Source organism: Meriones unguiculatus, chromosome 21, assembly GCF_030254825.1.
Source record: "Meriones unguiculatus strain TT.TT164.6M chromosome 21, Bangor_MerUng_6.1, whole genome shotgun sequence".
NCBI lineage: Eukaryota > Metazoa > Chordata > Mammalia > Rodentia > Muridae > Meriones > Meriones unguiculatus.
The window spans coordinates 6,486,836-6,504,923 of NC_083368.1; the positions used below are offsets into that span (position 1 = coordinate 6,486,836).

General features: G+C 37.4%; 1 protein-coding gene across 6 annotated transcripts in view; it reads left to right on the forward strand.

The window, feature by feature from the left end:
* Ccser1 (coiled-coil serine rich protein 1) overlaps positions 1-18,088 on the forward strand; it is a 1,241,689-nt gene that overhangs the window by 487,988 nt on the left and 735,613 nt on the right. For all 6 annotated transcript variants that reach the window (XM_060373765.1, XM_060373766.1, XM_060373767.1 and 3 more), the window contains exon 7: positions 14,159-14,233. In XM_060373765.1, the coding sequence (XP_060229748.1) occupies positions 14,159-14,233 (75 nt within the window). The remainder of the gene's footprint in view (positions 1-14,158; positions 14,234-18,088) is intronic.

The window sequence follows — 18,088 nt, forward strand, 5'->3', positions numbered from 1 at the left end:
ATAAAAAAAATAAAATATATCACCTATAAATGAGAAAAAAAAAGAAAACACTGCTAGTTAGAGTCTTTCAGATGCGCTCAGTAGACTCCTGTCATACGTTCAATGCACATCCCATCTGTCTTTCTAAATGAGGATTGATCATCTTACCCCATGTCCACTCTCTTGATTATCTTTTTTAGGTGTATAGATTTCATTATGTTTATCATATCTTATGTTTATCAATGTCATTATGTCTATATAAGTGAGTATATCCCATGTTTGTCTTTCTCCTTCTGGGATATTTCACTCAGAATGATCTTTTCTAGATCCCACCATTTGCCTGCAAATTTCATGATTTCCTCCTTTTTGATTGCTGAGTAGTATTCCATTGTGTAAAAATACCACAATTTCTGTACCCATTCCTCCGTTGATGGACATCTGGGTTGTTTCCACGTTCTGGATATTACAAATAAAGCTGCTATAAACATAGTTGAGCAAGTATCCCTTTTGTGTACTTGAGCAAACTTTGGGTATATACCTAGCAGTGGTATAGCTGGGTCTTGAGGAAGCACTATTCCTAGTTGTCTGAGAAAGCACCAGATAGATTTCCAGAGTGGTTGTATCAGTTTACATTCCCACCAACAATGGAGGAGGGTTCCCCTTTCTCCACAACCTCTCCAGCATGTGCTGTCACTTGAGTTTTTCATCTTGGCCATTCTGATGGGTGTAAGGTGATATCTCAGAGTCGTTTTGATTTGCATTTCTCTGATGACTAATGAGGATGAGCATTTCTTTAAGTGTTTCTCTGCCATTCGATATTCCTCTGTCGAGAATTCTCTGTTTAGCTCTGTTCCCCATTTTTTAATTGGGTTACTTGGTTTGCTGTTTTTCAGCTTCTTTAGTTCTTTGTATATACTGGATATTAGTCCTCTGTCAGATAAAGGGTTAGTGAAGATTCTTTCCCAATCTGTAGGCAGTCCTTTTGTTTTGATGACGGTGTCCTTTGCTTTATAGAAGCTTTTCAGTTTCATGAGGTCCCATTTATTGATTGTTGCTCTTAGAGCCTGTGCTGTTGATGTTCTGTTCAGGAAGTTGTCTCCTGTGCCAATGAGTTCTAGGCTGTTCCCCACTTTTTCTTCTAAGAGATTTAGAGTATCTGGTTTTATGCTGAGGTCTTTGATCCACTTGGACTTTAGTTTTATGCAGGGTGATAAATATTAATCTATTTTCATTTTTCTGCATGTGGACATCCAGTTGGACCAGCACCATTTGTTGAAGATGCTATCTTTTTTTCCATTGAATGGTTTTGGCTTCTTTGTCAAAAATCGAGTATTCATAGGTGTGTGGGTTTATTTCTGGGTCTTCTGTGCAGTTCCATTGATCCTCCTTTCTGTTTTTATGCCAATACCATGCAGTTTTTATTACTATTGCTCTATAGTACAACTTGAGATTGGGGATGGAGATACCTCCAGATGATCTGTTGTTGTACAGGATTGTTTTGGAGATTCTGGGTCTTTTGTTTCTCCATATGAAGCTGAGAATCTTTTTTTCAAGGTCTGTAAAGAATTGAGTTGGTATTTTGATGGGAATTACATTGAATCTGTAGATTGCTTTTGGCAGGATGGCCATTTTCACAATGTTAATCCTACCAATCCATGAGCACCGGAGATCTTTCCATCTTCTGATATCTTTGAAGAAGGTTCCTTAAAATGCTGAAAAGGTCTATTTTTTGTTTGTTTGTTTGAGATACAGGCTCTATAGATATCTATTAAGTCTATTTCATGACATCTGTTAGTTCCATTATTTCTCCGTTTAATTTTTGTCTCTGTGACTCCAACATTGGTGAGCGTAGAGTCTCCCAATATTAATGTCTGTGGTTCAGTGTGTGATTTAAGCTTTAGTAATATTTCTTTTACAAATCTGGGTGCCCTTGCATTTGCGGAATAGCTATTCAGAAATTGAGACATCATCTTGGTGAATTTTCCTTTGATGATTTTAAAGTGTCCTTCCCCATTTCTTTTAAGTAATTTTGGTTGAAAGTCTGTTTTATTAAACATTAGAATATCTACAGAAGCTTGTTTCTTGGGTCCATTTGCTTAGAATTTTTTTCTAGTCCTTTTTCTGAGGTAATGCCTATTTTTGACATTGAAGTGTATTTTTGTATGCAGCAGAATAATGCAATCTATTTTGCATCCATTCTCTTAGCCTTTGTTGTTGTTGTTGTTTTTTATTTATTAATTACATTTATTCATTTTGTATCACCCCCTCCGTGGTTCCCTCCCTCCTCCCATCCCAATCCCTCCCTTCCTCCACCCTCTGCATGCAAGCCCCTCCCCAAGTCCACTGATAGGGGAGAACTTCTTTTACTTCCTTCTGATCCTAGTCAATTAAGACTCATCAGGAGTGGCTGCCTTGTCTTCTTCTGTGGCCTGGTAATGCTGCTTCCCCCTCAGGGGGAGGTAATTAAAGAGCAGGCCAATCAGTTCATGTCAGAGACAGTCCCTGTTCCTATCACAGTGGAACCCACTTAGAGACTGACTGCCATGGGCTACATCTGTAAAGGGGTCTTAGGTTATCTCCATGCATAATCCTTGGTTGGAGTATGAGTCTCAGGAAAGACCCCTGTGCTCAGAATTTTTGGTTCTGTTGCTCTCCAGGAAATCATGGAGTTCCTGTCCTCTCCAGATCTTACTGTTTCCCAGTTTTTTCCTAAGATTCCCTGCACTCTGCCCAAGGGTTGCCCATATGTCTCAGCATCTACATTGATAGTCTTCAAGGCAGAGCTTTCCAGAGGTCCTCTGTATCAGGCTCCTGACTTGTTCCCTCTTTTCTCCTTCTTCTGATATCTAGCCTCTTTGCCTTTCTGGATAGGAATTGAGCATTTTAGCAAGAGTCCTCCCTCTTAATTAGTTTCTTTAGGTGTACACATTTTAGTAGGTTTATCCTATATTATAAGTCTATATGAGTGAGTATATACTGTGTGCATCTTTCTGCTTCTGGGATAGCTCACTCAGGATGAGCTTTTCCAGATCCCACCAGTTACCTGCAAATTTCATGATTTCCTTGTTTTTTTATTGCTGAGTAATATTCCATTGTGTAGATATACCACAATTTGTGCATCCATTCCTCCACTGAGGAGCATCTGGGCTGTTTCCAGCTTCTGGCTATTACAAATAAGGCTGCTACAAACATGGTTGAGCAAATGTCCTTATTGTGTACTTGAGATACTTCTGGATATATGCCTAGGAGTGGTATAGCTGGATCTTGAGGAAGCACTATTCCTAGTTGTCTGAGAAAGTGCCAGATTGATTTCCAGAGTGGTTGTACAAGTTTACATTCCCACCAGCAGTGGAGAAGGGTTCCCTTTTCTCCACAACCTCTCCAGCATGTGTTGTCACTTGAGTTTTTTATCTTAGCCATTCTGATGGGTGTAAGGTGAAATCTTAGGGTCGTTTTGATTTGCATTTCCCTGATGGCTAATGAGGTTGAGCATTTCTTTAAGTGTTTCTCTGCCATTTGATATTCCTCTGCAGAGAATTCTCCGTTTAGCTCTTTATCCCAGTTTTTAATTGGATTACTTGGTTTTTTGCTGTTTAACTTCTTTAGTTCTTTATATATACTGGATATCAGTCCTCTGTCAGATATAGGGTTAGTTAAGATCTTTTCCCAATCTGTAGGCTGTCGCTTTGTTTTGATGACGGTGTCCTTTGCTTTACAGAATCTTTTCAGCTTCACAAGGTCCCATTTATTGATTGTTGCTCTTAGGGCCTGTGCTGTTGGTGCTATGTTCAGGAAGTTGTTTCCTGTGCCAATGAGATCAAGGGTTTTCCCCACTTTTTCTTCTAAGCGGTTTAGTGTGTCTGGATTTATGTTGAGGTGTGAACCTAACCAAGCAAGTCAAAGACTTGTATGAAAAAAATTTCCAGTCGCTGAAGAAAGAATTAGAAGAAGATATCATGGCTTGGCAGGATTAACATAGTGAAAATGGCCATCTTACCAAAAGCAATCTACAGATTCAATGCAATTCCCATCAAATTACCATCACAATTCTTTACAGACCTGGAAAGAAAAACTCTCACCTTCATATGGAACAACAAGAAACCCCGAATTGCTAAAACAATTCTCTACAGTAAAAGATCTTCTGGAGGTATCTCCATTCCTGATCTTAAGCTGTACTATAGAGCAACAGTTTTAAAAACTGCATGGTACTGGCATAGAAACAGAGTGGTGGATCAATGGAATCGAATAGAAGACCCTGACATAAATCCACACACATATGGATGCCTGACTTTTGGCAAACATGCCGAATCCATTCAGTGGAAAAAAAGACAGCATCTTAAACAAATGGTGCTGGTCTAACTGGAAGTCTACAGGTAGAAAAATGCAAATAGATCCATACTTATCACCCTGCACAAAACTAAAGTCCAAGTGGATGAAAGACCTCAATCTAAAACCAGACAGACTAAACCGCTTAGAAGAAAGTGTTGTTGTTTTTTAATTGGGGAATTGAGTCCAGTGATGTTGATAGATATTAATGACCCATTATTGTTAACATATATATTTGATATTGGTTGTGGTAGGTGTGTGTGTGTGCGTGCATGAAATTGTGTGTATGTGCTTGCCATATTTCTTTTTTTTTTTTTAAGACTGACTTTCTCTGCGTAACCTTGGCTGTCCTGAACTCTTTGCAGACCAGGCTGGTCTTGAACTCACAGAGATCTGCCTGCGTTTGCCTTTGAGTGCTGGGATTAAAGGCATGCACAACCATGCTTGGCATTTTCCTTTGGTTTTGCTGGTGTGAAATTATTTATTATCTTCATTTTCTTGGGTGTAATTAACCTCCTTTCATTGGAATTTTTCTTCTAGGATCTTCCGTAGGGCTGGATTTGTGAATAGATATTGTTTAAATTTGGTTTGTCATGGATTATCTTGTTTTCTCCATCTGTGCTGATTGAAAGTTTTGCTGGATATAGTAGTCTGGGATGACATCTGTGGTCTCTTAGAGTCTGGAAGACATCTGTGCAGGCCTTTTTGGCTTTTAAAGTCTCTGTTGAAGTGTTGGGTATAATTCTAATAAGTCTGTTTTTATATGCTACTTGTTTTTTTTTTCCTTACATCTTTTAATATTCTTTCTTTGTTTTGTACATTTGTGTTTTGATTGTTATGTGATAGGAGTATTTTCATTCTTGGTCTAATCTATTTTGTGTTCTGTAAGCTCTTGTATGTTTATAGGCGTCTCTTTCTTTAGGTTAAGAAAATGTCCTTCTATGATTTTGCTGAAAATATGTTCTGGACCTTTGAGCTGAGATTTTTCTCATTCTTCTATTCCTATTGTTTTCAAATTTGGTCTTTTCATAGTGTCCCAGATTTCCTGGATGATTTTTGTAAGGATCTTTCTAGATATAACATTTTCTTTGACTGGCATAGTGATTCCTTCTATTGGATCTTCTATGCCTAAGATTCTCTCTTTTATCTTTTACTCTGTTGGTGATGCTTGTGTACATTGTTCCTGTTAGATCACCTAGAATTTCTGTCTCCAGGATATCCTCAGTTTCTTTTTCTTTATTGTTTCTATTTATGTTTTCAGGTCATGAATAGTTTTATTCATTTCCTTCACTTGTTTGATTGTATTTTTCCTATATTGCTTTAAGGGATTTATTCATTTCCTCTTTAAAGGCCTCTATCATCTTCCTAAGGTTGGATGTAAGGTCATTTTATTGTGCTTCAGCTGTGTTAGGATATCCAGGTCTTACTGGATAGCTGGACTCTGGTAGTGCCATATTGCACTGGCTATTTTTGAGTGTTCTTATGTTAGCCTCTAGTCATCTATGTGGGTCTTGGGGTTATAGTTGCAGGTGCTGGTTTCTGAGTTTACCTTTCTTAGATGCATGTTTTTGTTGTTGGTTTGGTTTGGTTTGATTTTGGATGTTTTCTTTCTTTGTTTTTTTGTTTTTTTGTTTGTTTGTTTGCTTCTTTGTTTCCTCTTGGTCTTCTTGCCTGAATGGCCTGTGGTTCTGGTGACCAATGAGTCTTCAGGTTCAGCAGGATGTCCCCGTTGGGGTTTCCGTGACCTGCATGAACTCTGGGGTTTTGGATGCTATGTTGTTTCTGGAATCTCCAGTACCAATATGGCCTGGGGTGCCTGGTGCTGGAGTTGCCTCTGGGAAAGCAGGCAGAGTTATGGGCTAGAAAATGGAGGCCAAATGATATCCTGCAGTTTACAGCTGTTGGGTGTTCTTTAAGAGGAGTTAGTGGGCATAATTCTTGGGCTGGGCTTGTATCTGTTGTCACTGGAGTTTGTGTGGCCTCTGGGAAAATAGGCAGAGTTGTGAGCAGGAAAATGGAGCCCAAGAAATGTGATACTGTTTTACTATTTTGTTTATGACTTGATGAATTTATTGTGGTTAGTGTATGAATACCCTCTTGTCACCTATCAAAGGTGTATGCCATCAGTGTGATGCTGACCATGATTACTTGACTAAGACAGAGCTATCCTGGTTTCTAGACTGACAGCTCTCCCTCTGCATTTTTCCTTGGAAGCCATTATTGAAGTCACATTGGATATAACCATGTGGTGCTAAGTCTTACCCCTTGGAAAAGAAATAACTACATAATTTGTTTATGATACTCCTTTGCAAGTATTTGTATTTTCTCTAACATTTATATATTTGGTCATTTATTTAGTCTGTGTGTAGTCTTGGTTGGGATGATTTTTTTTATTAAATTTTTTATTTATTATGTATTACAGTTCATTCACTTTGTATTCTGCCTGTGGCCCCTCCCTCATCTCCTCCCAATCCCACCCTCTGTCCCTCTTCTCCCCTTATGTCTCTCCCCAAGAACACTGATAGGGGAGGTCATCCTCCCCTTCCATCTGACTATGGAGCCTATCATGTCTCATCAGGAGTGGCTGCATTTTCTTACTCTGTGGACTGGTAAGGCTGTTCCCCACTCAGGGGGAGGTGATCAAAGAGCCAGCCACTGAGTTCATGTCAGACAGAGAGAGCGGTTGGGATGATTTTGAATTATCTCCCAACACTGTGTTACTTGTCATTCCCTTTGTTCCATCTCTGGCATTTGGGAGCTGTTTCATTTTGGCTGGGTTTCTCCTTTGTTTGCTCTGAGTGTTTTGTTTTATGAGCACTCCTTTGTTTTCTAACACAAAAGTTTCTAGAAATTTTTATGCAGTCTCTGCCATATCCTGATCAAGTCATTGATTTCTCTAGGAATCAATTTTTTCTTTAATAGAACAAACCAAGATTTAGAAATTTTGTGAAATTAAAAACATTTTATTGAATTATAATACTTGTAAAAATTCCCCTATTTAGAAGGATGAAATAGTACCCTCTTCATTTAAAGAATAAGAATATTTACAACTAGAATTAATATGAAATTTCATGCTTTGCTATTCAAATAGCTGATTAGGAAATGTTATACTTTGTATGATGATAGGATTAAGTAATAAATACTTGTGAATCAGCTAAGATATATTACTATTGAAAAGAATTGAATGTTTGATTTTTGACAAAGGAGCCAATGGAAAAAAACAGCATCTTCAATAAATGGTGCTGTTCTAACTGGATGTCTACATGTAGAAAAATGCAAGTAGATCCATACTTATCACCCTGAACAAAACTCAAATACAAGTGGATCGAAGAACTCAACATAAAACCAGAAACACTAAATCTACTAGAAAGGAAATTGAGAACCAGCCTTGAAGTCATTGGCACAGGGGACAACTTCCTGAACAAGACACCAAGAGCTCAGGCTCTAAGATCAATAATTAATAAATGGTACCTATTGAAACTGAAAAGCTTTTGTAAAGCAAAGGACACTGTCAATAAAATGAAAAAAGATTGGTAAAAGATCTTCTCCAATCCTACATCTAACAAAGGGTTAATACCGAACCTATATAAAGAACTCAAAAAGTTAAACACCAATAAATAAAATAACCCAATTTTAAAAAAGGGAGGGCCACAGAGCTACACAGAGAATACTCAACAGAGAAGCCTCAAAAGGCCAAGAATAACGTAAGGAAATGTTCAACATTGTAAGTCATCAGGGAAATGCAAATCAAAATGACTCTGAGATTCCATCTTACACCTGTCAGGATGGCTAAGAGCAGAAACTCAAGTGAGAGTACATACATACTGGTGAGGATACAGAGAAAGGGGAATACTCCTCCACTGCTGGTAGGAATTAGAACTTGTACAAACACTTTGAAAATCAATCTGCTGCTTTCTCAAAAACTGGGAATAGCTCTACCTCAAGACTCAGCTATACCACTCCTGGGCATATAGTCAAAAGATGCTCAACCATACAACAAGGACATTTGTTTAACTATTTTCATAGCTGCTTTATTTGAAGTAGCCAGAATCTGGAAACAACCTAGATATCTCTTAACCAAAGAATATATAAAGAAACCATAGTACATTTACACAATGAAATACTACTAAGCCATTAAAAAACAAGGAAATTGTGAAAATTTTCAGGCAAATGTGATGTTGCAAATAATGAAAATGAGTGTTGGGCTATATAATATTTATTGTTAGCCCTAAGACTATCACAGAACTATTATATAACCTGCTATCACAAATAATAAGACACAGATAGCTGTAAAGTTTATAATGCCTTATTTATATTGGGCTATGCAAATATTCCTACCTACACTGTGTGAATCACCTCCCTAACCATCCTATCTTCCATCCATAATTTTAAAATTACTTGTTTATATTATTCATCTGGGCCTTTTCATGCCATTATTGGAGTCCCTCCTCCTGGTCCCATGTGATTTCTTCTCCAGGCTAACCCATGGTGAAGTCCTCCTTCTTCCTCACTTCTTCTCTGTCTGTTTCCCATGATCCTCTCCAAAGCCAGGAACCTTAACCATGCCTACCCCATTTTGTCCTGCCCAGGCATTGGCTGTTTAATCAACCAATCAGATATGTCTTAAACAGGTTTACAAAATAAAGATAAGTGTAACCAGATCTTAAAGGCCAGTAATATGCATCAGAACAATCTCCAAAACAAATGGATAAAACTAGAAAAGATCATCCTCAATGATGTAATACAGACCCAGAAAGACATACGTGGTATATACTCATTTATAAGCAGATTTTAGTTCATGTAGTGCAGGATAGACATACTATTCTGTATGTTGTACATACAACATACAGAACCCAAGAAGATAAGTAACTAGGAGGCCCCAAGAGAGGATGCTTCAGTCTCACTCAGAAGGGAAAATAGAATGGACAGAGTTAATGGTTAAAGAAAGGGAACAAGGTAGAAGAGGGAGCCATGAGAGAAATAAGGGTAGAGATAAGGCACGGGAAGACAGAAGGCCTTCAGAGAGAAGAGAAACTGTGGGTGGGGTCATCTCTGTGACAAGCTGGAGACCTAAGTCAGAATAGGCCTCTGGGAAGACTCTGTGACGGGTTCTCTACTTAAGGCTGCTGGTAGCAGGGACCATAGAGACTGAAGAGGATACCCTCTAACAAGACAAGACTTCTAATGGTGGGAAGAGAACACCAAACCACCAAAAAAACTTCAGTATAAAACTTACTCAGCCTGTGAGACCTTCAGGGACAATGATGGAAAAGATAAAGCATAGATTGAGGAAATGTCCACCAATGGTTGTCCCAACCCAAGACCCACCCCATGGAAGAGAGCCAACGCTTGACACTATTAATGATACTCTGCTATGCTTGTTGACAGGAGCCTATCAGAATTGTCTTCTGAGAGGCTTCAATGGTTCAAAATAGATGCTGAAACTCACAGCAAACGTGCAATCATAAACAGATACTATATTCACTATTTCACTTGTTACAGTTAAAGTGGGGTTAACATATATGATGAGGAAAAAATGAATACACCATCTAAGAATACTTGTTAACATACAAATTAATATGTGGAAACCTTTGGCTAGAATTTGTGTATATAAAGTTTGAGGTCATTTGCTGTTCAATCCACTTGAAAGATCAGAAAAAAACATTTCTAATAGTGTTTCTGTATTTACTACTACATGGCTAGCCTCCTGGGAAATAAAAAGTCAATAAAACAAAAAGAAAAGCTACTATACAATTTTTTTTTTTGTAAACATCAATTAAAACAAGACCTTTGAACAATGCAGCTAGTCCTGAAGAGACCTGATAAACCAGGGCCAGATGGAAGGGGAGAAGAACCTCCCCTATCAGTGGACTTGGAAAGGGGCAGGAAGAAGATGAGGGAAGGAGGGTGGGATTGGGAGGGAATGAGGGAGTGGGATACAGCTGGGATACAAAGTTAATAAACTGTAACTAATATTAATAAAATAAAATATTTAAAAGAATCTAAAAAGCAACATGAGTATTTTTTTAGTTTTTGAATTTGTGTCTTGCTAAGCAATTGTGTTAACATGCTGTTTGAATAAAAGGGCAAGTTAATTAAGATTTGAAGTATTGATAATATTTATCTCCAAAGATTTTGATGAAATTTTATTTAGAAGAGTAAACATGACCAGATAAAACATGAATTGCCAGTCACTGAAAAGAATTCTACAAGCAGTAAGATAAAAATGAAAACACTTTACTTTGACTTTTGTTATGTTTTATGTTTTTTGCCCTTTCATATTTGAGTTTAGTTCATCAAGTGTTTTCATATAAGATTGATTCCTTGCTTCAAACAATTACCCCAGGATTTTCTAAGTGAAACAGAATTGAAGCGTCACAATGTGAGTTGAGTTTTACAGTTAAGGCAAAACAAAGCTTTCACTATAATAGCATGTAAGTGTCAGTGACACTGAGGCAAAGCCCTGCCTGAGAACTGAGAATTTTTCATACTTTTATAAAGCAATGCCTGGGAGACCTCACTCAAAAAAAGATCTACTGGGTGTTGTAGGTGACTATTAATATTTTAATATTTACTATTGATATATCTTCTGGTAATGCTGCTGTTAGTCCTAAACAGCTGTATTCCCAAATCACCACATAGACACTGGGATTTATTTAATTAACCTAGAATACAATGCTGGGTAATAGTTGTTCCATCCTAAATCTCTAAGCCCTCATAGATTCCTAACATTTAGATTTCCTACATTATACTTGCTTTTAGTGATATATTAGGTCCAGTCCATCTCCAGTTGTTCCAAGACCTCTGCTCCTAACCTCTATTCTCCCAACTCTCTGCCCCTCTTCCTCCTCCTCTGCCCACCTTCCTGTCCTCTGGCTCCTCCCTCTCTTCTTGTTTGATTTCTATTGTTCAACATTGTGGCTAGTTGCTTTATTTTGGCATGTTTACACAAATTTGAGACAGGTGATGCTTAAAATAAGTATCACAATGCAATGTCTGGATTGAAACCAGAGAGTTGGGGGAGAGAAATCAGCATTTGAATGAATAAGGGTAAGGTGTATCCATACCAACAACTGGGCTTGCTTCAGTGTACTGTCTTCCAGGAGTACAAAAACTTGTATGTATGGTATGTGACCCAGACATCTCCATCCTCACAGCTATTGCTAGGGCATGACACTTTAACAAGTGTCAAGACAGAAATTCAACTTTCTACAAGTGTTCTAGTAGTTCACAGTCACATTTTTCATATTTTTTTTTACCAAATTCTGTAATTTTTTTTTTCATTTCTCTGTTAGAATTATAAAGTGAATTGGTTGGCAAAAAAAGAAAACTTTTCTGTCATAGAATAGAACCATAAAGATTTATAACTCATACTATTTCCTGGGGTTTTCCATAGTCAGATGATTTTGGAATTAGTATTTCCTGGGTTTTAATTGATAACTGGTTTAACAGAGTTGAACAAATTTGGAAACTAAAGAGCTACTAATTGATAGTTTTTCAACTTTGGTATGCATTGTTTCATTTTTTTTTTGTAAAGTCCTCCTTAGTCATTTAATTCCCAATGTAAAGTGTGTTTACACAAAACCATGCTGATGATCTCAGTTGGTATATATACTATTTTTCTTGGTTCCCAGACTACAAAAACAGAACAAATAACATTTTAATCCATATTTTCAATGTATCTCCTTCATTGTAAACATTAACAAACAAATTAAAATGCCTTTAAATACAAAGTCTAAGACAAATTAATATGCCTTTAAATACAAAGTCTAAGAAAGTGCAGCACCTACAATTCTCTGATAATATTCAGATCTATGAACTAAAGCCATTATTGTTCACCAAAGAATGCCAATTTATTCTTTTGCTTTAATGTTTATTACAAGTTTTTCTTTATTTGTATGCATGTGTGTTGGAAAATCAAATTGAGAAATGTAGGTGTCATCGTTAGTCTTGGCTGTCAACTTGACCTGCCTAGAAAGACGCAACCTCAACTTCAGAATTGCCTTAAGCAGAATGGCCTGTGGCTATGTCTGTGGGGGCATTTACTCAATTGGTAATTCATGCAGTAAGTGGAGCACACTGTGGTAATGTCCCTGGGTAAATAGGCCTGGCTGCATAAGAAAGGGAATTAAGTAAGCCAGAGGAAACAAGCTTCTAAGCAGCATTCTTCCATGGCCATGATCTCTGCTTCATTCCTTGCTTTAAGTTTCTACCTTGGCTTTTGTGATGATGGGCTGTAACCTGTAAGCTAAATAAACCCTTCCCTTCCAAGGTTGCTTTTGGTCAGTGTCTTATCACACACAGCAAGAGAAAGCCCACTAAGATGTTGGGCATGGTAACCAACCACTTTCTGATTGAGGTTAAGGTCTGCAATAAAGGAGGAAACTCATGAGTGGTACTGCACAGATGGTCAAGAGTGTAGGGCTGGGAGCTCATAGACCATGGGGGTGAACCTATCCTGTGATTCTGCTAAACAAAGGTAATATTAAAACACCCTCCACATTCATCTCTCCACACCCATCTCCATTAAGAAGAGTGCTGTTTTACATCACATCAGAGATTTTTCTTTTTTCAGTGGATATAGTTTAAAGTAGATATCTCTAAGTGGCCAACATGAAAAGAATCAGTGTGAGTGCATCAGTGGTGTGCTCAGCTATGAGTGTAATTTTCTTTATCACATCCTCCTTTTCTCAAGACTCAAGGATAATTTTGGAAGATAGGTTAAAAGATTATCGAACCAGAGGTTGGGGAAAGCCAGGGTGAAAAATTATCTCCTAACGATGATAAACCCACTGTATTTATGGACAAAGCTCTTGTGATTGTCTGCACAAAATCAAAATAGCTAACATTGTAGCATGGAGAAGTGAGGGATTTACAAGCTCCCACCCTTAGCTGAGTAGCCAATGACAGTTGGTGGCTATTTAGGGATTGGGAGCCCTTTTTTTAAGACGATGGTCCCCGGTAGGTTGCACATACTTCATTGGATGGCACAACACTCATGGATTTGTTGGCAACCAAGATATAATTCTGTGGATTATTTAAAAAAAGAAAGAAAGTAAAAGAAAAAAAGAAAAAAATTGGTAGGGAGAGTGGGGGTGAAACTTAGAGAAGTTAGCTGGAAAAGAGAAGTTATTTGGAAAAGTGGGGCAGAAGAACATGATCAAAGTACATTGTATGCATGTACAAACCTTGCATATTTAATAAAATAATATATTTAATAAAGTATTCCATATAAAAGAAATGATGTAAATGTCAAGGGTTAGCAATAGGAAGTTTAAATATTCTATTTCTCTAATTTCAATTTTCTTTATTGAATGTGGTTTCTATAATGTAAATAAGGTAAGGACAGTAGTTTCACTCTCTACAAAGGGGCAAAGATGACATCATAATGATTCATTATCGTTTCTTCTTCAAAGAAGAGGTAAATCTATAAGTGAAAATGTTACATATTGTCTGACACAAAAGGTAGCCATTGTATTTAATTAAAATATACATGTTGAATATTGTTTAATTTCCCAACAAAGAGTTTTAAAAATTAACTTTCTAGCTGCTGGGGGTGGTTGGGTACATCTTCAATCCCAGCACTCCAGGAGGCAGAGGCAGGTGATCTCTGTAAGTTCACGGCCAGCCTGGTCTACAAAGAGAGTCCAGGGTAACCAAGGCTACACAGAGAAATCCCGTCTCAGAAAAAAATAAAAGGAAAAAAAATAAAATAAAACTTTCCACATAACCCAAATTAAAATTTTTATACATATTTTTTTGTTTATCGTAACAAGACATGTTGTGTTTGGGGTTAGGAATCTTGAAGATGATTTCAGATACGGAGTTTTTAACACAAATCCTTTCTTTTCAGAGTGACGTGAGTCCTTCCAGCAGTACCACCTCACTTCCCACCAGCCCTCTCCCCGAAGAGCCACCGCCGCTCAAGGTAAAACATGATCACACCCCGAAAACACTTTTCGTATTTTACACGTAGTTAGCATCGCATACCATAGAGCCACCCACAGCTGCGAAGGGAGCTGGTTAACTCCGTGGAGATCCATTTCAGCCTCTTCAGTGCTGAAACCGGGGTTGTGCATCCCTGTGAGAAGAGCTCCTTCATCTTTGCATGCATTATTTGAAGGGTTGTTTTTGTTTCACTGTTCTGTTGCTACCTAAAGGCTGAAGGTTAAAATATTCTTGGAGCAATTACCCTAGTCATATATGACATGGGAAGTTTATTGTAACCTTTTGGTCCATATGGGGTAAGGATTTTTCACCCCATGTTTTTAGTTAGTCATTGGTTTACATGGAAAAATCTGCAGTATTTATTGCGCTTACTATTTTTTAGCAGCACTACTTAATGGTGCAATCATTATAAAACAAAAGTTAACATTAAGTATCAATTAATTCTCCTAAACACATTCTCCTAGTTGAAGGTCATCATGCACTACAAATAGGGAAATTTCCTTGTTGCTTGCTAGGGTTAGTGATTTTAGCCATAGCATGAAAGTGAACTGTACCAACAATGTTTGTTTATCATTAATATTATTATAAATAGGGGCAACCTATAATAGTCTGGATGAAAAAATAGAATATTGGGATAGTTCAAATGTTTTTGCAGTTTGCTTTAAATCAGAGTGATGCACACTTTACTGTCCATTGGGATGATCTTGATAGTTGTGTATAAAATTATTTGAGATTTGGTACTTTCTCATACCAGGATTTATGTCATTAAGCCTCATGCTACATATAGGCAATTGACTGATAACTAGGGCTTTCTTTCATCAGCATATTGTATTATCAAGGTAAGCCTCCCAGAAGGCTGTCTGTTGAGGACCTTTACTTTCTATTCAAACCTCAGTTGTTTTATGACAGACTTAGTAAAATAAAAATCTCATTTCTGTGTCAAAAAATTGGTAAATACTGCGTGACATTTATTGGGGTATAAATGATTTGATAAAGTGAGACCATAGCTTGTCTTTTAAAATTTAGTATCATTTGGTATTTTCTTCATAGTATAAGGAAGGAACAGAGGTCATAGAATAATCCTAACTTTACAAAGAATTTAATAAAATTTTCAGAGCACCACCAGAAACCATTTTCCCTTCTTAATATATGGATAAATTGCAATGCTAAAAATGAATGTGTTTTTAACAAAGGTTAAAATGAGTCATTTATATTCTAGAATATGCTGAAATAAAACGAATGTAAGTACAATTATTTTGTTGGACTGTTTGACTGGTTTTAAGAGATCAATACTGTTTTGAGCTAATGCATGTAAGTGGTTCTTGAATGCAATTAAGGCTTTCAATAGTCTGAAATATGCAGCATTGACTTTGAGTCTAATATGCTCAAAGTTCCTAGTATTTTACTTATCATGTAAAAATATTATTTATAGTCTTCAAAATTTCATACACTCATAAAACCATCTCATTACTGCTTTAAATTACCTAAAATTTAATCTTTAAATATACAGTAAAACTTCAACATTAGCTCATTTATATTTATAAACTGACATTGTATACATGAATAATATATCAATTGTTTATTCTTATATAAATACAAAATAAAAACTACTTTTGACAGTACTTTAGTGGTATAATGTTGACAATTTCAAACATTTGTTATTAAGGTATAGAGTACATTAGCTACTCTTTGTTTTAAATATTTTTTATTTTTAAATAATTTTATACATTCACTTGTACCCCAGCTGTAGCCCTCTCCCTCTTTCCCTCCCAGTCCTCCCCTCCCTCCTTCATCTCCTCCCTGCCCCCTTCCGAGTCCACTGCGAGGGGGTGCAGAGGACATTAAGTACTCTTATAATCATGAAAAGAAGAAAACCCTGATATTGTAGTTTCTATGTATCTTTATCTTTATTTTAAATTTTGATATTGGGCTGAGGAGAGATCATGGTCACTAAAGTGCTTGCCCTGTATTGATTCTCAGGACCTATTTTTTAAAAAAATAAACTAGAGTTGCCTAGAGTGCTGCAATAGATTTATATTCCCGTTCTGGGCCTGCAGAAGTATTCCTGGGGATTGGAAGCTAATCAGCCTAGCCTGCTCATACAGCTCCCGACTAATGAGAGAGCCTAGATAGACAATGTCTGAAGCATGGCATCCCAGGATGTCTTCTGGGCTTCACATGCAAATGCATACATGTGAAGCCACACATACATTGCAGCAGCATACATGTACACGCAGGCAGGCAAGCACACACACAGTGAACCAGCACACAGGAACATAAACACAAAGAAGCACACCCATGGTATACCAGGATGCACATAGGGTATGTACCACAACATGCACAAATGTACTTAACTAACGTGGTAATTTTTTTTCAATAAAATGAATTAATTTCTTTTGTTAACTGAACATCATAAAAGAGAGAAAAACAGATAAACAAACAAGCAATTCCCTTCATCACTCAACAATAGAGCCTTCAGAGCTAGAAAAAAATAACGTGACTTACATTTTTCCCCCAAGGAATGTAACATAAACCCCCTAAGTTCTGGATTAGCCTTTTCTTGGTCTCAATGACAAATACTTGAGGGAAGCAGTTAAGAAGGGGAAGGAGGTATATGGACCACGGTTTCATATACTTTGAGCTGTTGTGGCTAGCTTCGTGTTCCTAGTCCTATGGGGAGTCATATCATGAGGGTGATGTACCTCCTTCCTTTTCTGCTCTGAGGAAGAGAGGGGTCCTGGGAAGGGGCAACAGCAAGCTGTATTTTGAATGGTGCTCCCTCGGCAGCCAACTGCAGGTAACTTGTTCTGGCCTTATATACTTCCACCCTTCAGTTAGTCTCTGCAGGTGCATAGCTGGTTAGGCCGGAGCACACATAGACACACCCAAAGGGTTTACTAACAGCCTAGATGTCTGTTAACCCAATGACACTAACATTCAAGTATACTGCCAGTTTCCTAAATTGTAGTGATACCTAAGCCCACCATCATCACACACATAATGTTGAATAAAGAAAGCCACTATGCATAGTGGCTTGCAGTTGATGGAGGATTTTGCTCTTCTGTTTTCTACTGAGTAGTTAAAGAAGAGAAATGAAATCTTTCTGTTGCTCATACTTATTTGGGATTAATCTAGGACTGTTGGGGTTAAAGGGAAATTACTTGTGTCAGCTAAAGTATGTGTGACAGTGACATTTCTTTTAAATATCTTCAGAATGACAGTCTGAATAAATTGACTTTATACTATACATAGCACCTAAAATAAAGGCAAATTATTTTAATATCTAATAATTACAGCCCTATTAATATGTGTTTATTTTTTTCACTTCTTTATTTTGGAATCGTCTTTCACAAGTGCTACATTCATGTCATTTTTAACCTTCCCTCTCTCCCTCTGCTACTCCCATGTCTTTATTTTAAATAGCATGTTTGCTGAGAAATTAACTGTTGTTAGGAATGATCCACCATAAGATATAGTAAGTTGGTTTTACAAAAAAATAGATAATACTTGGAGGATAGTTCACTAATGTGAGATGTACATTTGGCTTTAGAGACTTGGAGATTTAAACATCAAAAATGAGGAGAAATATTCTTTGATTCCAATGTTTCTTGTCCTCAGTTAGTTGTCTCCATCTGTAGCACTACTGAATCCAAACCTTCAAACTCAGGCCTTTAAACTCTGCTCTGATAGGCTTTCTGAGCTCCCCTCGTACCTTGACTTAATTCTGTCTTCCTCCGCACAACCTGTACACCACCATCAGCCCACGACCGCGAAACTTTGTGTGACCATTGTGTAGAATTGGCTGGAGTTTGTGGACTGTCTTGGAGGTGAGTTG